We start from the raw sequence: 16,484 nt of genomic DNA, 5'->3' as shown, positions 1-16,484 counted from the left end.
TTTATTACGAAAACAATCTGGTTCTGGGCACAGTGTTCCCCAAAGGTAGAACGCCCTTCCCAGCTCTGCCGGGTTAAGGACGACCCTCTTTTCCTTCAAAAAGCTGTTGAAGACGCAGCCTTTCCAAGAGCTCCAAACAGCACTTAACTTTCTCCTCCTATCTCATCTCACCTCATCTCTCCTTCTCTACTGTTTATATCCTTATTTAATCCGTCCAAAGCTCAGCACTGTTAGTTGGTAGTAGCACTTGTAAGGTAGTAGTATTCTAATCACTATGGTCTCAGGTGCACGGTGGCTTGATTATGTCTCTCACTTTAAGTCGCTTTGGACAAAAGAATCCGTTAAATGTGATTTTCCGTTCTCTCATGTTTGGCTTCAGCCACCTTTCAGAATTCCAGTTATCTCCATGTTTAAAGTTATCATTGCTTAGACTCATCATCAGTTTCACTCATGTGCGATAGGGCTGTGTTGGATCTGCTGCAGAGAGGCAACGGCCCGATCCATGCTAAGTAGGTTAGGGGGGTAAATTTTCAGGTCTCCGGAGACGGAACACTTTCCTTCTGTTTCTCTCTCCCTGACATCATCTGACAAGTTCACCAAGTCTGAGCCGAAAAGCACCCAGAACTGCCGCTGCTGCAGTTTTGTCTCCTTTATTCCCTACCACCATCTATTCTGTTCTGTCTTTCTGTGCCTTCCTTCCTTCTTCCTGGGCCTGCCATCTCCTTTTGTTACCTTTTTCATACACATGCAAACATGCATTAAGGCCAGCCAGGACCTACACAGACACGATTCTGTGTACCCGTGCGACTGAAATTTATGCATTTTAAGTCTCCAAACGTCCTGTAGGCCATCTAAACCGATGTCTTATCTTGGCTGCAAATTGCAATATGACTCACTGAGGTTGATGTGAAACTTTGTGACAGATGACACAGCTCCACTTGACTCACAGTAACATGGAGGCACAGACTTATTCCAATAAGCATGTGATTTCTTTTAGATGAAGGTGTAGATTAAATCTTTGCGTTTGTGAGATACAATGTTGTGTTATTAAGGGAATAGATAGCCCTGAAATAGGAGGAATGTATTCCGCACAATCCAGCGAATGACAGTGTGAGTTAGTTTTCTCTCTAAAGGTCTGAAGACACAAAGAGGTGGAGACGTATTGTAGACAAAAACCTTTTCTCTTCAGCCTTTGAGTAGTCTTTAATAACATGTGTTATAACTCATCCTAAAGGTGCCTTTGCAGTTGATTGCATAAAAGCCTCTTTGTTGTCCTTTGCTTGAATTCACAATGGCCGGTGCTGACTGTGTCGTGTATCCACTCAGGATATTTTCTGGGTTGATTGAGCAGAAATGTCTGTGTAGATTCTCTGATCATAAATCCATTTTCCTGTTAAAAGAAAGGGTAGGGTTCTTTCAAGTAAGCTTCTTACCTCTGTGAGGTGGGGGTTGGGGTTGAAGCCGCACTGGTTGCACACCTTGAAGCGGCACTGTGTACAGGTGTTAAAGTTGTCCCCTACGCCCATCAGGTCGGTGGTTTTGCAGACAGGGCAGAGTTTGCTGCTGGGCATGGGGGCAATCTGTGGTACAGAGTAGGGGGAGGTGGGAACGCTGCCGCGATCTGGCGACACGGAGGGGGACCTGCCAGGCCTGCTGCCACCCACATCCACCTGCAGACTCTTCCTGGACACATGACCCTGGCCCTGTTCTCCTTGAGGCTGATAGGTGTCGTGGGAGGCCAACCGGTCCCCTGTCCCATGGCCACTCTGCATGCCTGCTTTAGGACCTGGGTCTGACAGAGGTGGTCTGGTAGTGGAAACAGAAAAAATAGCAGATGTTAACCTTGTGTTGATATCAAATTCAAGTTCAAATACTTACGTAACAAGTACAGCACAATCTTTTCCCCCTTCTGACGTCACAGCAGGCGTTCCGTTCTTTCCACATGGATTCAATTCCATCTTCCCATCAACGCCTTCATCAAAAATGCATTATTTCCCCACGGTGGAAAAATGCTACATGTGTCAATGTGACAAACCACTAATTCACCTTTCACTGCGCTTTAATTAAAATTTCCCTTTAGGAGGAATCACAGCAACCATTTCAGGTGGCAAAGGTGATTAGGAAGTATGAAGGAAACAATGAATAGGGGAAATATGACTAGTGGATCAACTGGAACTGCACAGGTGCATTTCCTGTTTTCCTCCCTGCTTTTCACACAATGCAGTAGTTCCCTCAAATCGTTTCAGACGGTTGTGGAGCCGTAAGATTTGTGAGACGTAAGATGTCCTGTGAAATGATCACCGCTGACTACACTTTTTGATGATGCGCTGTTCTGGCCAATGTGATCTTTTTTAACAAAGAAAGGGGAGAAAGAAAGATGATTTTGGGTTTGTTGCTCATTGCTCATAGTTAACGGAGGATTTCCACTGCCAAAACAACTTAGACCTGGTTCTGACATGCATGGTATAAATAGCCTCTTTAACACCTGCCGTAACTATGCTGCGAAATGCACACCTTTTCCCACCCTCCACAGGAGGCTGTGTTCACATACACCTGGGTTCTATTGGAAAATTGGATCCAACTGGGAACAACTTGTGACTCTGTGTCCAAAAGGGATTACTTTTATCACAAAGTGGAAAGTCAAGTCTGCATAACCGCCTTTTGTATGGATGCAGAGTCGAGGGGGGATGCTGGAGCTTATCCCAGCAGTCACCAGCTGAATCCGTGGACAGTTCACCAATCCACCACAGCACACACGCATACACACACATACGCACCATTTACCCGCACACTCAATTCAGCATCTCCAGTCAACCTCATGTATGTATGACTATATTTGACTGTAATAGGATCCCACTCAGACACGGATAAACATCAAGCTTCAAACAGCAAAGATGTTCCCAATCAAGCTCAGAATTTCCTTACAATGAAGCTTCCTTGCCATCCTCCATTTTCCAAATAAACTTTACAAAAGGTGGATGAAGGGGTGGCTGAAAAGTGGGTGGGGCCCTGAGACAAGCAGGAGTTAATATAGGACATATACCTAAAAGGGAAAGCAACAATGTTTAAAGAAGCAAAGGCTCTTGAGGTAGAGGATGCTTTACAGCCAGAATCCTGTTAGGGCAACACCATCGTGGGGGATTACTGAGGTCAGTTTGACTGAGTGAGAGATACACAGCTGTGAATCCGGAGCTCTCTCTGAAGGAGCTGGAGAAACACCCACAGATGCACTCGTGGAATTCTCCCTCTGTGAATAAGGGAAAGAAGAAACACAGAAAGCTCCAAGGTTGCTCTGTATGGGCCCAGTCCAGCTCGCTAAATCAACAAAATGACCTAAAACCACATCAGCCAACATCTCCGTCACTATGATCGACTTTCCCAGCTTCTGACTCACAGCAGTCGGTCGGACTGGATGAGGCGAGGTAGGAACTATTGGATGAGTAGTGGTGAATGATCACATCACAAATTCCAGAGCAGTCTCTGTATTTATAAGGCAAGAGTCCCAGTCAAGATTTGGACTTTGAATCACTGCTGAATCACTGTCACCTGTAGCACAGTCCTTCAGGGGCGACCGATGAAATGTGCTACATAAAATGGGTTTAGATTTCTACATCACCTGACCTCATATGTGAAAGTTGATAGAGAATTTGAGAAGATATTTGTCACTCTGTTACTATGAATACACACGGCACACATAAATGGAACTTATGGGCCTGGTCAGACATTATTAAGATGGCTATGAAATGGATATAAATCCGTATAGTAAAGGGGTGAATCTGGTTTGACTTTAGAATATTAAAAGTATTCTTTGAACAGCAAATTAAAGCTAAGTTCCGGGAGACCGCCCAGAGGTCATATTCACCCACGTCTCCAGTATAGTCCAGCAGTCAGATAATGCTACTTTGAAAACCTGAAAGTACAAAACTTCTGAGAGCAGAAGTCAGTGGCTGGTGCAACTTTAATGCACTGCCTTGACAGGATGTACTGCACAATCTAAAGCCTTACAGGTTAACAATCAGCACATGTCACAAGCAATGACATTTTTAGAACCCCAGTTTAAAAAAAAAAAAAAAAAGACACCGTTATATTGTAATCAGATATTTGAAACAAGGGAAAATAATCTGGTGAATATTTTGAGCCTGCAATACTCTATCAGTATTAGTATTGCTAGAACACTCTATCCACACGGGACGAATCGTATTGATTTATTGCTCCATCCTCTGTAAATGAAACCGTGTATGTTCAGGCTCCAGCTGAAAGACACCTCATGTCATTAATTTAGCAATATTTAAAGGTCAAACAAGACAAGAAATTCATGCATCGTCCTCATTGGTGTCTTTAACTGCAGATTTTAGACTTTATTTTCTCAAGGACAAGTAAATAAGTCTTCTTCAGAGCAGATTTAATCTTGTCTCACTGTGGCTGCTCGACAAACTGACCGGTAAACAACTAATCTGCTCCTGTGTACTTTTAAAAGGTTCAGAATTAAGCATGAACATTTGATATACATTTGAGCATGCAAAAAATAGTAGTAGTTCTCAACGCTTAAATTTCTTGAAAAAAAAAACACTTTAAGAGATTATGTGGGCATTAAAATGGCATATGGAACATGACAAAGGGAAGCATTGCACTGATGGGGTTAGTCTAACCACCTACATACAGTATGTGTCATATACAAATATCTGATGCTTGTTTTAGTGCTCTGGCTAAATGAAACACTGATGTTTACCCCTAATGCAGACTCTTGTATTGGCCATTACTCATTTTCCTACGGTTGTCTGGGAGCTATGAATAATAACTTCCTTTGCAACATTTCTCTGACTTATGACAACATTTGCTATGAGTGCTACATAATGAACAGTGCTTTCATTGCACAAAGTGAATTAATTATGAATGCGGGCTGTAAATATTCTGTGGCTTTGAACATATCTGCACTCATTCTTTTCATGGAGTGCAAAAACCTCATTGTTTTTAGGTTCCTTATATAGTTTCTTTTAGTATTTTTGTTGTATTATTGTCAGTTAAAATGCCTGAAAAGCTCCATGCATGGCATATGGGCAGACTGACATCTTAGCACTTATAGCTACATCTTTTAAAGAATCTGTGTTACACAGTAAACACTAACACAACAGTGTAGCTGCGGCGCATTGAGCAGATTCCTGCATAAATATATGCAAATGGGTGAAGCTTGCTGTCAGCACAGTGTGGTTGTTCCTCACCACTGTGGATGCTTTCCTGTTACAGTCATGAGGTTGGAGTGACCGGGCACTCAGTCAGAGCTGTTATAACAATAAAAGAAAATGGTAACGGGATGGGATAATTCCTATCTCTGTAGATATGGCCTCCCATTCAGTTCTTTCCCTGCCATGAATAAAACGTGCAGTAATACAGCTAAATGTCTATATTTAACTCACTTTTTATGCCTAAACATAATGTTTATTAGTCCTAGATTTATATGCAAAATCATAACATTTTGAAATACTTTCCAATTGAAATCAGAAGCTCTCATCTAAATTCTTCACTCTTCATCATTTGTTTTCTTTATTGATGTCAGCAGTTCCTTATTGCAGAATACTAGATCCAAAAGAAGACCCATGCAGCATCTCTCTTTCAGTGTCTGTCATTACAAGACATTTGAAGGTGGATAAAGACATTGACGTTGAACAGAATTATTAGGTTACACAGAGGCTCAGCAAGACAAGGTCTTCAGCTGTCTAACACACCTCACTCTGTGTAAAGATAAAACCCCTCAATTAAAGGGGTTGCAGGAAAGAACGGAAATGTCATTGATGTCTCCACCTGTGCATATATAAACCAACCTATAAAATCCATACCAGACAGCTACAGGCTACTAGGCATGATTAAATATGAATGGTTTTAAAATCCTTTCAGCTGCAAATATTATGTGGTTTCCTACATTTTTAACTCAAAGCACAACTGGAAGACATGTCACCGTAAATGTGCCAGAATTCGTGTGCATTGTGACATTCTGTGCAATTAATGGAAATCAATTTAGTTGCATACTAATTTGTGGTACCCATAACTGTGCCATCTATGGCATGAGTGTTATGGTAGATTGGAAGCATTGTTACCAGCGCTGCCACTGCCATCCCATCATGGATAAGACCAGTTTTCTGAATGACTGTTCACAAAAAAACAGACTCTAATGGAACCTTCTGAGCCCCACAGCCTGAGATTGTTGAACAATTTGCATCATCTTCCATATGGTTTATCAATTGCAGTGAAACAACGTGGATACTTATATAGGTGTCACCAGTTTACATTTATCTATATTGGTTAAAATGTCGCTCTTTCATTCATGATACGAGCTGGATGCCACAGGACAGACAGCGTCAAAACGGGCGTACAAATGCCTGTTGGAGCGTGTAAACGCTATATTTAGGGAATATTGATTCTACATCGAAAACATCTCATACTAAATTTGACATCGCCCTAAATATCCGATTAATATCAAACTGGTACAGCAATTTTTTGTGAACGGATGGCTGATTCTGTTGACAAAGATACTGAAATAAATAATTAAGCACCCATTCAAGTCGAGCTCCGTGGATGATCCAATGTACGCTTCACACTTGGTTCTGGCGTACTCTACACGCCACGCTGCCCCAGAGAATCTGATTTTCCGCCACAGTTTAGCGAATGATTGTCCTAGCTAGGGTGGCTACCTGTTAATCCCCGGCCCGGGTCCAGCCCCACTTCCTCCGGCGGGCGCTCCATTGCTGGGCTTGATGAGCTGTCCAGCGTCCGGTGGTGCTGAAATGGAAGCCGGAGCCCCTGTAGCAGGGACGGCGGTGCCGGGCTGTCCCGCCTGTCCCTCCCCTTCCATGCTGGCCTCGTTCCCCATCGCCTCGGGATAGGTCTCGTCGGACAGAAAGGGCGGTCGTAGATGGTTCTACAGCGGTGGTAAAAAGTCAGATGAAACTCAGCGATGCTCCCCTTCCGCCATCATCACCTACAATTCAGCCTCCTGCACTGAGCACGCGCGCTGAGGGAGAGGTGAGGGAGCGCGCTGACGTAATGGGTGGGAACTTCTGGGGCCCGTGCGTGCGCGTTCTCGACTGCTCTTCTGGAACTAACAGCAGGGACTCAATTATTGCTATTGTTTTTAAATTAACGCGACAATCTTTGATATTTTTACACTTCCTGTGTAAAGAATTACATCACATTTGAATTGGTTCGGATTAATTGTTTTCCTTGATTATTATTAGTAATTTTATGTAACGAATTACAAATATATATTTTGGGGGGGAAAAATCACAAGAGCATTATAAGACACGTTTTGTTTTGTCAATTTGGTTAAAAGTGACACAACAGAGTTACTAATGATTGATCAAGGAGAGTAAAGGTCACTGCCCATGGCACAGGCCAAAGCCCCAATAGGTTGATGGATATACATCTAAAACAGAAATTCACCTTCACACTATAATCAAAATGAGAGCTGTAAATATGGATCAAACCAATGGTAATATCATACCACAGTACCAAAGTGAAACAGCATCTCCACTGTATGATTTTTTTCAGACTTGTGTTTACACCATCTCGCTGCTAAAGGCAGGGTCATTGTTAAAAAAAATAAAATCATGGTGCAAGTGCCTCAATATGTCCTCGGGCAGACTATCACTTTAAGATGGGTGATACATTAAATAAAAATGTGTTATAAATATATTATAAAGCCTTTGCAAGAAATGAAAATTGTGATTTTAATGGCTTGATAAATCTAGTCGTATTACAGTAAGTTATGAGTTTAGTGGGGGATATGCAATTCAGACCATATTGTATGCCAATATAGTATTCATGATACAGGGCTTAATAGTGACTAATTGCATCAACATAAATCTAAGCCAAGCAACATAGCAGAAAACTGCTCCTAATGTGCAGCAAACTGCACCACAAAGACTATTTGCAGCAGACAGAAAAATATGACAAACAAAACTGCAGGCTTGAGGCTTTCAGCATTAGTAAAAAGAACCAGAAGAAAAGATAAAATAGTCTATAACAGGATATTTTGACTAACTTTATTGCAGTATGGACATGCCAGCATACATGATAACTGACTTTAGTGTGTACATGAGCCAATTAACAGATAAATATGTACAAAACATATGTAAACGTCCAATTTCACATTTACTCATTTTTGAGATTTATTTTCAATACAAAAATAACACAAGAGCTTGGTTGCCTCAGCATGACTTTAGGAAATATACAGTACATACAGTAAAGAGCATTATGACATCTCAAACGGATAGCACCATAACTCTTTATGATTTAAAACTCTCCTTGAAGAAGAGAATTAAAACGATGCTCTTGATGCTGTGTTATATGACCACTGTGGAACAGACTGTAATTGAAAGATGATGAATGAGTAAAATACAGTCTTTTATTTTCAAACGATCAATTTTCATTGGCACCATAAAAACATGAGTAATGAATGTTGATGTTCAACAGGGTACAGTCTCAGGACTCACTGAAAAAAGATCTTTCAACAAGTATAAATATGCTCAAAGAGGAAAAAGGATGAAAAAAAGACAACACTTTTGTATTCACAGGAGACAATGGTGAATAAGACTAAAATGCTACTACATATATACATATATGGATAAAAAATACCCACACAAGGTTGATTTCACAAAGAAGAGACTCTGCCTTATCTCCCACCGTGATTGTTTTGGTGCTCAGAGGCACGCGAGAATAAGTTACATGCACAAATTGGGATCGATGGCCATCACTGCCTCTTGGCTTTGTAAGGTCGAGAGCGTTTCCTGCGGTCAGGCTTCCTCTGTTTGTGCAAACGGCCGATGCTCACGCCCTGCCGACGGCGAACTGAAATGTTTTGCTCCACGAGACTGGCCAACATGCCTGTAGAGTACAGACAGACATGTAACCGGTGTTTATAAAACCAGCGAATGCCCAGGTAAAAGGAAACAAACTAGCAGTAGATGAACTAGTTAAATGTGCACCAACAAAGAAACTCACCTTCTTGGGCCAGCATTGATATAAAGGTACAGATGAATTCATCATAGTTATGAGTCCTCCTCTGATCATCGATCTTCATGACAAAAACCAAGAGATTATGAATTTAAAATATGCTGAATGAAATAAGCGGATACATTCTGAACAGGTTCCAGGTAAAATACACATACTTTGTATTTCTTTCTCTTTTCCACTTCCTCTTTTAGAGACACCTCGTAATTGGCTATATCAGCCTCAACGCACTTCAGCAGTGCAAGGAGCTCCTGCAGGAACCAAAAGCACACCGCTTTAGAAAAATGAAAGACTACGGTAATAACTAAATAACATTGTAAAGTGCCTCATAATAACACAATGAATGCCCTCAGTCTTACTTTGGGGGAATACTTGTCCCCAGCAGGTTTGTTGTCTACTGTTTCCAGAGAGCTGGAAGTTTCCTTGCTGGAATCCACCTCCGCTCCCTCTTTGCTCTCCTTTTCTTTCACTTCCACAGATGGTCCTTCATCTCCCTCATTCACTCCTTCCTTCTCTTTTGGTATGAGGCTTGCTTTCCCTTTATCTTTTGTCTTCTCGTGAGTACAGGGCTGCTTTGAACAATCGGCAGTCAGTTCCACTGAAAAGAAAAGAAAAATTTAAATAAAAAACACCAAAGGCTTCCCAAATCAGGTAATATACATCTAACATCTAATACAATGAATAAACCCAAAATAAATGTCAGAAGTACTCTCTGCTTCTGCAGTTAACCAATCATTGTGTAAAGCACTAAAAAGCTTTATATGGTCTATGTGCATAAAAGTCTTCAATAAATAAGATGCCAAGAAAAAAACTGAATGTGACAATCAAGCACTTAGATTATAAATACAAATACATCAGAATGTATTAAGACAATAAAAATGTCAAAAATCCAAATACCAAAAGCAAACGCAATATTAAATGTATATGGCAAATATGGTAATGGACCTTGAAGCTCAGATGTTGGCTCAAAAAATAGCATGTGTTGATACTTGAGAAAGAAGGGAAACACTGGGTATTATGTAATACCTGCTGAATGTTTGTGGCACCCTGAAGATGGAACATTAATTAACTCTGTTTGCACCCCACTCCGACACTATAAAAAGCTAGAATTTGCCAACGTGATAAAATGCCACGGAGTAGGAAAACTCCAGTTCAGTATTCTTGCAGCACAAACTTAATGTAAAAAAATCTCACAAAGATGTTTTAGTGCAACACTGCTTTAATTGGCATATCATCACTGCGGTACTTCACGATAGTGGAGATAGATGGCGTCATGCAGCCCTACATCATTTGTACCTGCCTTCTATTTAGGAATCAACTCAAACGCTAATGAAGAACAGCTTTTCCTGCTTAAAAAACAGAACTGGATTCAGAAAATGATCAAGAGCCGAAAACATCTTCTTACTCAGAGTTAGAACTTATTCCAAGGTAGTATATAAAACTAATGCAAGTTAAGATGGGTCAGAATTTAACCGAAAAACTGAATGCTGTGAAAGTGAAGTGTTTTGGTTTTTTACAACTAGAAATTTTAGCAAAAAACAGAATGCGATTTAAATATGCTGTACACTAATAATCTCTTGAGTAAAGGGTTTTAAGCCATCTATTAAAACAACAGCGGCGACAGAAATGAGCTGTGGCACTCACCAGATGGAGGGACAGCAAAGATGACTCCGTCCTCCTGCAGGTGCAACAAGGCTGTGCTGACAGACAGACCCAGTTCTCTCACAGCCCGGTTGTGTCTAGAGTCCAGTCGAAGCATCTCATCTTCTCCAAACAAAACACGGGACAGATGGGAGGCAACTGGACTGGATGGGCGTGTGGCAGCCTGGGAGCGCGCGGGTGAGCGTAGCGGAGAATTAAAGGCGCTGCCAATCTCCGAGGCCGTGTCAGTACTTTCATTGCTGGGTGTGGGTGAAGGCTGAGAGGCAGATGTGATGCAAATGCCTCCGGTGCGGCCTTCTGTGCGTACAGATAGAGGAGTGTTCAAAGCATCTTTCCTCTGGGCTTCCTTTTTTAATTTTTCAGCCAACACAGTAAGAGCAATCTGGCTCTCCACTCCTGTCCCAACCCGTCCTGTTCGTGAGCGCAGACTCGCCTTCCGTCTAAACCTGACAGACAGCAATTAAAAATGACACGCTTTAGTCACTTTTGATCAAGTCACAACTAGAAACCAGAGAACCCTGAAGAAACTACAAAAGATCCGAACCTGTTGGAAGTGACGGCAGAACCAGTCACTTCCTCCTCTTCATCTTCATAGTCGTCCTCATCATCAGAGTATGGCGGTTGTGGAGGTGCTGACATTCGAGTGCGACCAACTCCAGCAGCAATATCCTCTTCTTCCTGTAAAAAAAAATTATTCATTTAAATTGAACCCATGATAATATAATAAACTATGCAATTGCACGTCTAAAAATCCCTAGAGCACCTAACCTGCCCGATCCATTAACACGACAGAAAATACAGAACCACAAAAACAGAGAGTGGCTCATATATTCTGCAGAAATCCATCTTATTAAAGGAGCAATCTGCACTTCAGGGAATCAACATAACCATCAGGCAAATATAGCTTTCTTCAAATTTAAGATGTGGATGGCATTCATGGTTGTATAGAATTAAATTGGATACATGATTAACTTGGCTGGGATGAAAATCAGCACCTCCAAATCCGAGGCCATGGTTCTCAACCGGAAAAAGGTGGAGTGCCTTCTCCGGGTCAAGGAGGAGATCCTGCCCCAAGTGGAGGAGTTCAAGTACCTCGGGGTCTTGTTCACGAGTGAGGGAAGAATGGAGCAGGAGATTGACAGGCGGATCGGTGCGGCGTCCACAGTAATGCGGACTCTGCACCGGTCCGTAGTGATTTACCGGTCGATCTTCGTTCCTACCCTCACCTATGGTCATGAGCTTTGGGTCATGACCGAAAGAACAAGATCACGGGTACAAGCGGCCGAAATGAGCTTCCTCCGTAGGGTGGCTGGGCTCTCCCTTAGAGATAGGGTGAGAAGCTCTGCCATCCGGGAGGAGCTCGGAGTACAGCCGCTGCTCCTCCGTGTCCCTCCGGTAGGAGACCCCCGGGAAGACCCAGGACACGTTGGAGAGACTATGTCTCTCGACTGGCCTGGGAACGCCTGGGGGTCCCTCCGGATGAGCTGGAAGAAGTAGCTGGGGAGAGGGAAGTCTGGGCTTCTCTTCTTAGGCTGCTGCCCCCGCGACCCGACCCCGGATAAGCGGCAGAGGATGGTATGGTATGGTATGGTATGGTATGGTATGGTATGGTATGGTATGGTATGGTATGGTATGGTATGGTATGGTATGAACTTGCTTGTCACCACTGATAGGAAAGAAGGATTACCTGAGGACAGGCAACCTTTTCAACACCTGAGTTTTCCTATTTTCTGATGTACACTGAAGGCATGAGTTTAATTAAAATGAAAACAAAAATGCCAATACAACCACACGCACATGCACACACAATTAATAACACTTCTCCTCTAACCTGCATGGGAGACTTGGCATAGTTGTGATTGTCTAAGAAGGCAGGCAGGCGCTGAACAATGGGGTTGGGGCTGGTGACTTGTGGAGGACCTCCACCCTTGGGGACAGATGGTTTGCCCATGATATTTTCTGATGGGCTAGTGGCTTCCTTAGACTGAGCCCCTGACTCAGCCACTGAATCTATAATAAAACACAATGCATGATGACCACAAAAATACAAAGTACATCTGTATTTACTATAAGCGCTTACGCTGGTTTAATTTCTAAATTGACTATGCCTATTTTCTATAAAATATCTGATGTCAACTATCAAAATTCTTCTGTTCCATGTCCACAGACATACCACTTTACAAAACAGCCATTGTAAAACATCTCCAAACCTCGCACTCTGCCAAAAGCTACACATTTGACCGAGGCTGTTATTTTGGATAAGTTTATAGAATCATCTGAAGTACCTGAAGGAGCTTGGTCAGTGCTCTGAGCTGGAACTGGTTCAGATTCTGCCTCTTTTTTGATGGCTGGAGTGCTATCATCGGGTGAAGAGGAGTCTTTCTCTTTCTTCTCATGGATAAGTTCAGTCTGAGTCAGTCGAATCATCTGAAAATATGATTAAACATATAGTTACCTCAGTCGGGCTGCATTTACCAGAAGATCTCTGAAGTATACTTTAATAAACAGAAGCAAATCTTTTTTTTAAAGTCAATAAAATAAAGTCCAGAAAAGTTAATCTAACCCATTATCTAATAGGCTATACCATTTTTTCCTCTGACCATACTGTCTTTGCCTTGAACTCCAGCAATTACATAAAACCTGATATGAGACTGTGTCATTAAAGGAGCTGTCTGACAGAAATTGGTTCATGATGAAACCTGACAGTTCCCAACCTTCTGTAGACCCTCTAGAATGATCTGCCGATTCTTCTTTAAAATTTCCAGCTTGGATTCATACTTAATCCTGCGGTCAGGCACCACTGCCATCAGGTTGAAGCGAATGTCATGGTACGGTTCACTGAAAATGAGAAGAGCAGCAGCAGCAGCAGCATGAGAATTAGGCCTCAAGAATTATCATGAAGTCATGAAGAAAGTGAACTTCCACCATTGAAGATCACTGGCTAAGTACTAACCCTGCAGTGGCAAGTCCAATTCTCTCCATAATAACCCGCCGGGCTTTATCAGTCCATTCTTCTTCCTCCCCCCAAGGGCCTAAAATATAAAATAATATTCACTGTTTTAATAGCAGTTACATGAAAGGGGAAATGTTGGGAAATATGCTACAAAAGGGCTTCAGTGAATGCTTTATGAAGAGATGGTTTTGGTAATGTAGTAGTTTTTATCATATGAGCGTACCAGAAATGATTCCAGACTACAGTCTGGATTTAACGACTTGCAAACAAAAAAATAAAAATAAAAAATAAATCTTGAGAGTAATTGAGATTCCTTACTGAAGGGAAAAGAAAACAGAATAATAATTAAAAGTTCTTTTATGTTCAAAGAGAGGAAACTCCTACAAATGACTGTGTTAGGTACACAGTCGGGTCTCACCATGGTCTATGGGGTAAGCCTTAAGTCCATCAAGTTCAAAGAGGCGGTCTTTGATGGGGACATAACTAACAAAATGGAAGGCTTCCATGGTCCGCACTGCACTGATTCCATTCTGTTTCTCTGGTAGGTGTCTGGGCTCCGGTCTCCATAGAAACACAGAAGGAGAGCTCGAATAAGTGACAAAAGAGAAGGAAGGGTGTCTCACATAAATGAGAAAGTGTGTCCTTCCTCCACAGCATCAGAGACAGTGAAACACTTTACAAAGATCCACGACAGCAACCTACCTAGCGTGACTGTTATGTGCTCTGGCAAGCTCTGGGGCGTTTCCTATTGCGTAACCTTTACTCTGGAAATGCATTTTAAAAAGTTATGTTGAAGCATCCAGGCACAGAGAGGAGATAAAGACTGCAGAAGTCCTTTATACAGACAATGTGACTACATACATAGGAGGAGATAAATCTCACCTCTGGACTGAATCCTTTAGTGAAAGCTTTAATGCGGCTAAGGGTGGTGCCGAGCTCTACACCACTGCAGTTCAAGAGCACGCTCAGCAAAGCGTGAGTGGCACAGGAATTTGGAATTAGCTGTATTTTAAAAAAAAGAAATTACAAGTCAACTGCAACAAGAATAGGATACAATAATAATAAAAAGTGAATGAGGCAACATCTTTCATCCCCCTCAATTAGAACATTATTTAGGATGGATTAACACATTTAAGACTCAATTTTAATGAGTTAAAATATAATTGGGCAAACTGATGTGATAAACAGTTCTGAATTCCAGAATACCTCACCCAATTCTGGTTTCCTTTGCAAATGCTTTGCTAGTCTTTTAATGCAGCCAACTTCTTGTACATATTTTAAAATTTACAATTTTTTTCCCCCGATGAAGTTTACTTCAGGTGACTGTCAGCCATTTATGATTGCTATTTTTCTTCAGAAAATCTTGGATTGCTTTCATGGGATGTTTTTTATTCGGCATTTTACATTTCTAAAAAAACCAAACATTTTTATCAGTTTTCTACCATTTGCCTAAATGTTTCACTGGCAGCCATTCGTATCAGTGCCATAATATCACAATTGTCAGATCAAGTGTTTTTCTTTGTATTGAAAACTATTGCTTCTCTTTCCTCCTCCTGGCTGAATTTCTAAAAAAATATTAATGCTACATGGGTTACCCCTGCTTCAGTCATATGGATTATTACTTTTTTTTTTATTCTGATGGAAACTATAATTCTGTACCTTACTGTGCAAATGGTGATGAAGCACTAATTAAGTTATGTTTTCAAAATTCTAATAAATTTTGAAAGTACTGAGCACACATCCGTCGTGTGTATTTAAACAATAAACCGGGACTGAAAGGCTGGAAAACAACTGCTCTTAATTTTGATATTTAGAAAAGCATTAAGAATAACATTTCCACACTGCAACTTTTACCGAGGGCATGCATATATACTTTTCATACACATACAGGACTGATTTAAATATAAATCAGCCAGTAACACAATTTTGAATGCATACCTGATGAGCAAAAAACATGTCATTTACAATTTCTTCGTCAATGACAGAGGTCTCATCCACCAGCGTATTAACTTTTCTTCTGGATCGACGTTCCTCAATCCATTTGAATAGGAAGATGAAGCCATAGACAGGACTGAAATTTTTTTTGACAGTTCAATTAGAAGCAAAGGCTTATTGCTTATTCTCAAAACATATATAGTTATTTGAGGTAGTTATAATCTTGATTTACATAAAAACAGCATTCACCAAAAAGATGTACGTTTAATTTTGGTGTAAGTTCTATACCTTTGGCATTTGCTTTGAAGATCATATATTTCTTCTACTTGTACACCTTTGACACCTATAAAACATACAGCGATTTTTCTTTCTTAGCAACACGTTTAACAATATTTATAGTTACAGCGCAGCACTGCGTTTCGGCTCTGTGATGGTTTTAAGTGCTGTAATCGAGCTACTCACCAAAGTCTTCCACCAGCAAAGTAAACAGTCCTGCAATAGGACAGTAAACAAATTACAACATAAAATGTGCAACAATTGCTCTGCAGTCCACGTTGCCGAGTTTAGTCGCGTTTTCCAATAACGTTTGAATTTGAATTTTCCTTAAGCTGCTTAAGGAAGCTCAAGTGTGGATCTGGCTTTATGTGGAAGCTAACGTTGTTTAGCTGTGTTTTCTTACGAAAATCCTTACCTGGATCACTCTCAAGCTCCAGCCAACCTTTGTTCATTTTTGCAGTTGTGCACGGCTGACTAATATTTAGGAAGCCTTCCAGTCCATGACCAATATATGTACAAGTATATCTAAAGAGGAACCTACATCCATTCACAAAAAAAGCTGTGGAGTACAAGATAAACACAATAGACAAAATTAGCCGCCTACAAATTGCGTCATCAAGAATCGACGAGTGTTCGGGCTAAGCAGTCCTGCTGT

The 16,484-nt window shown here is 41.3% G+C and overlaps 2 protein-coding genes across 3 annotated transcripts in view; both read right to left on the bottom strand.

Moving 5' to 3' along the window:
• The window catches only part of bsnb (bassoon (presynaptic cytomatrix protein) b), a 48,450-nt gene extending 41,450 nt beyond the window's left edge, over nucleotides 1-7,000 (bottom strand). The window contains exons 1-2 of one of the 2 annotated variants that reach the window (XM_057029901.1): nucleotides 6,687-7,000; nucleotides 1,434-1,806 (exon numbers count right to left, since the gene is read on the bottom strand). In XM_057029901.1, the coding sequence (XP_056885881.1) occupies nucleotides 1,434-1,806; nucleotides 6,687-6,865 (552 nt within the window). In that variant the 5' untranslated portion in view covers nucleotides 6,866-7,000. The remainder of the gene's footprint in view (nucleotides 1-1,433; nucleotides 1,807-6,686) is intronic. The other variant, XM_057029903.1, reaches the window with a different exon arrangement.
• A 1,022-nt stretch (nucleotides 7,001-8,022) lies between these two features.
• bap1 (BRCA1 associated protein-1 (ubiquitin carboxy-terminal hydrolase)) lies at nucleotides 8,023-16,451 on the bottom strand. The gene is made up of 17 exons (XM_057029959.1): nucleotides 16,245-16,451; nucleotides 16,016-16,045; nucleotides 15,842-15,896; nucleotides 15,557-15,689; nucleotides 14,501-14,620; nucleotides 14,321-14,382; nucleotides 14,037-14,179; nucleotides 13,619-13,697; nucleotides 13,380-13,503; nucleotides 12,951-13,092; nucleotides 12,497-12,675; nucleotides 11,210-11,343; nucleotides 10,648-11,111; nucleotides 9,363-9,601; nucleotides 9,162-9,254; nucleotides 8,995-9,067; nucleotides 8,023-8,877 (listed from the first exon to the last, which is right to left on the bottom strand). Exons 1-17 carry the CDS (start codon nucleotides 16,279-16,281, stop codon nucleotides 8,744-8,746), a joined length of 2,241 nt encoding a protein of 746 aa, XP_056885939.1. The 5' UTR covers nucleotides 16,282-16,451; the 3' UTR covers nucleotides 8,023-8,743.
• Nucleotides 16,452-16,484: the final 33 nt, after the last annotated feature.

The sequence above is a fragment of the Takifugu flavidus genome, chromosome 4 (genome assembly GCF_003711565.1).
Source record: "Takifugu flavidus isolate HTHZ2018 chromosome 4, ASM371156v2, whole genome shotgun sequence".
NCBI classification, from domain to species: domain Eukaryota; kingdom Metazoa; phylum Chordata; class Actinopteri; order Tetraodontiformes; family Tetraodontidae; genus Takifugu; species Takifugu flavidus.
This window is presented reverse-complemented; position numbering and strand designations above follow the sequence as displayed.

Coding starts and splice junctions, on each gene's coding strand:
- bap1 (XM_057029959.1), bottom strand. CDS start 16,281: ATGAACAAAGGTTGGCTGGAGCTTGAGAGTGATCCAG. Junction 16,046..16,244: donor GGAGCTTGAGAGTGATCCAG/GTAAGGATTTTC, acceptor GTCCTATTGCAG/GACTGTTTACTTTGCTGGTG. Junction 14,180..14,320: donor GCACATAACAGTCACGCTAG/GTAGGTTGCTGT, acceptor GTTTCTATGGAG/ACCGGAGCCCAGACACCTAC.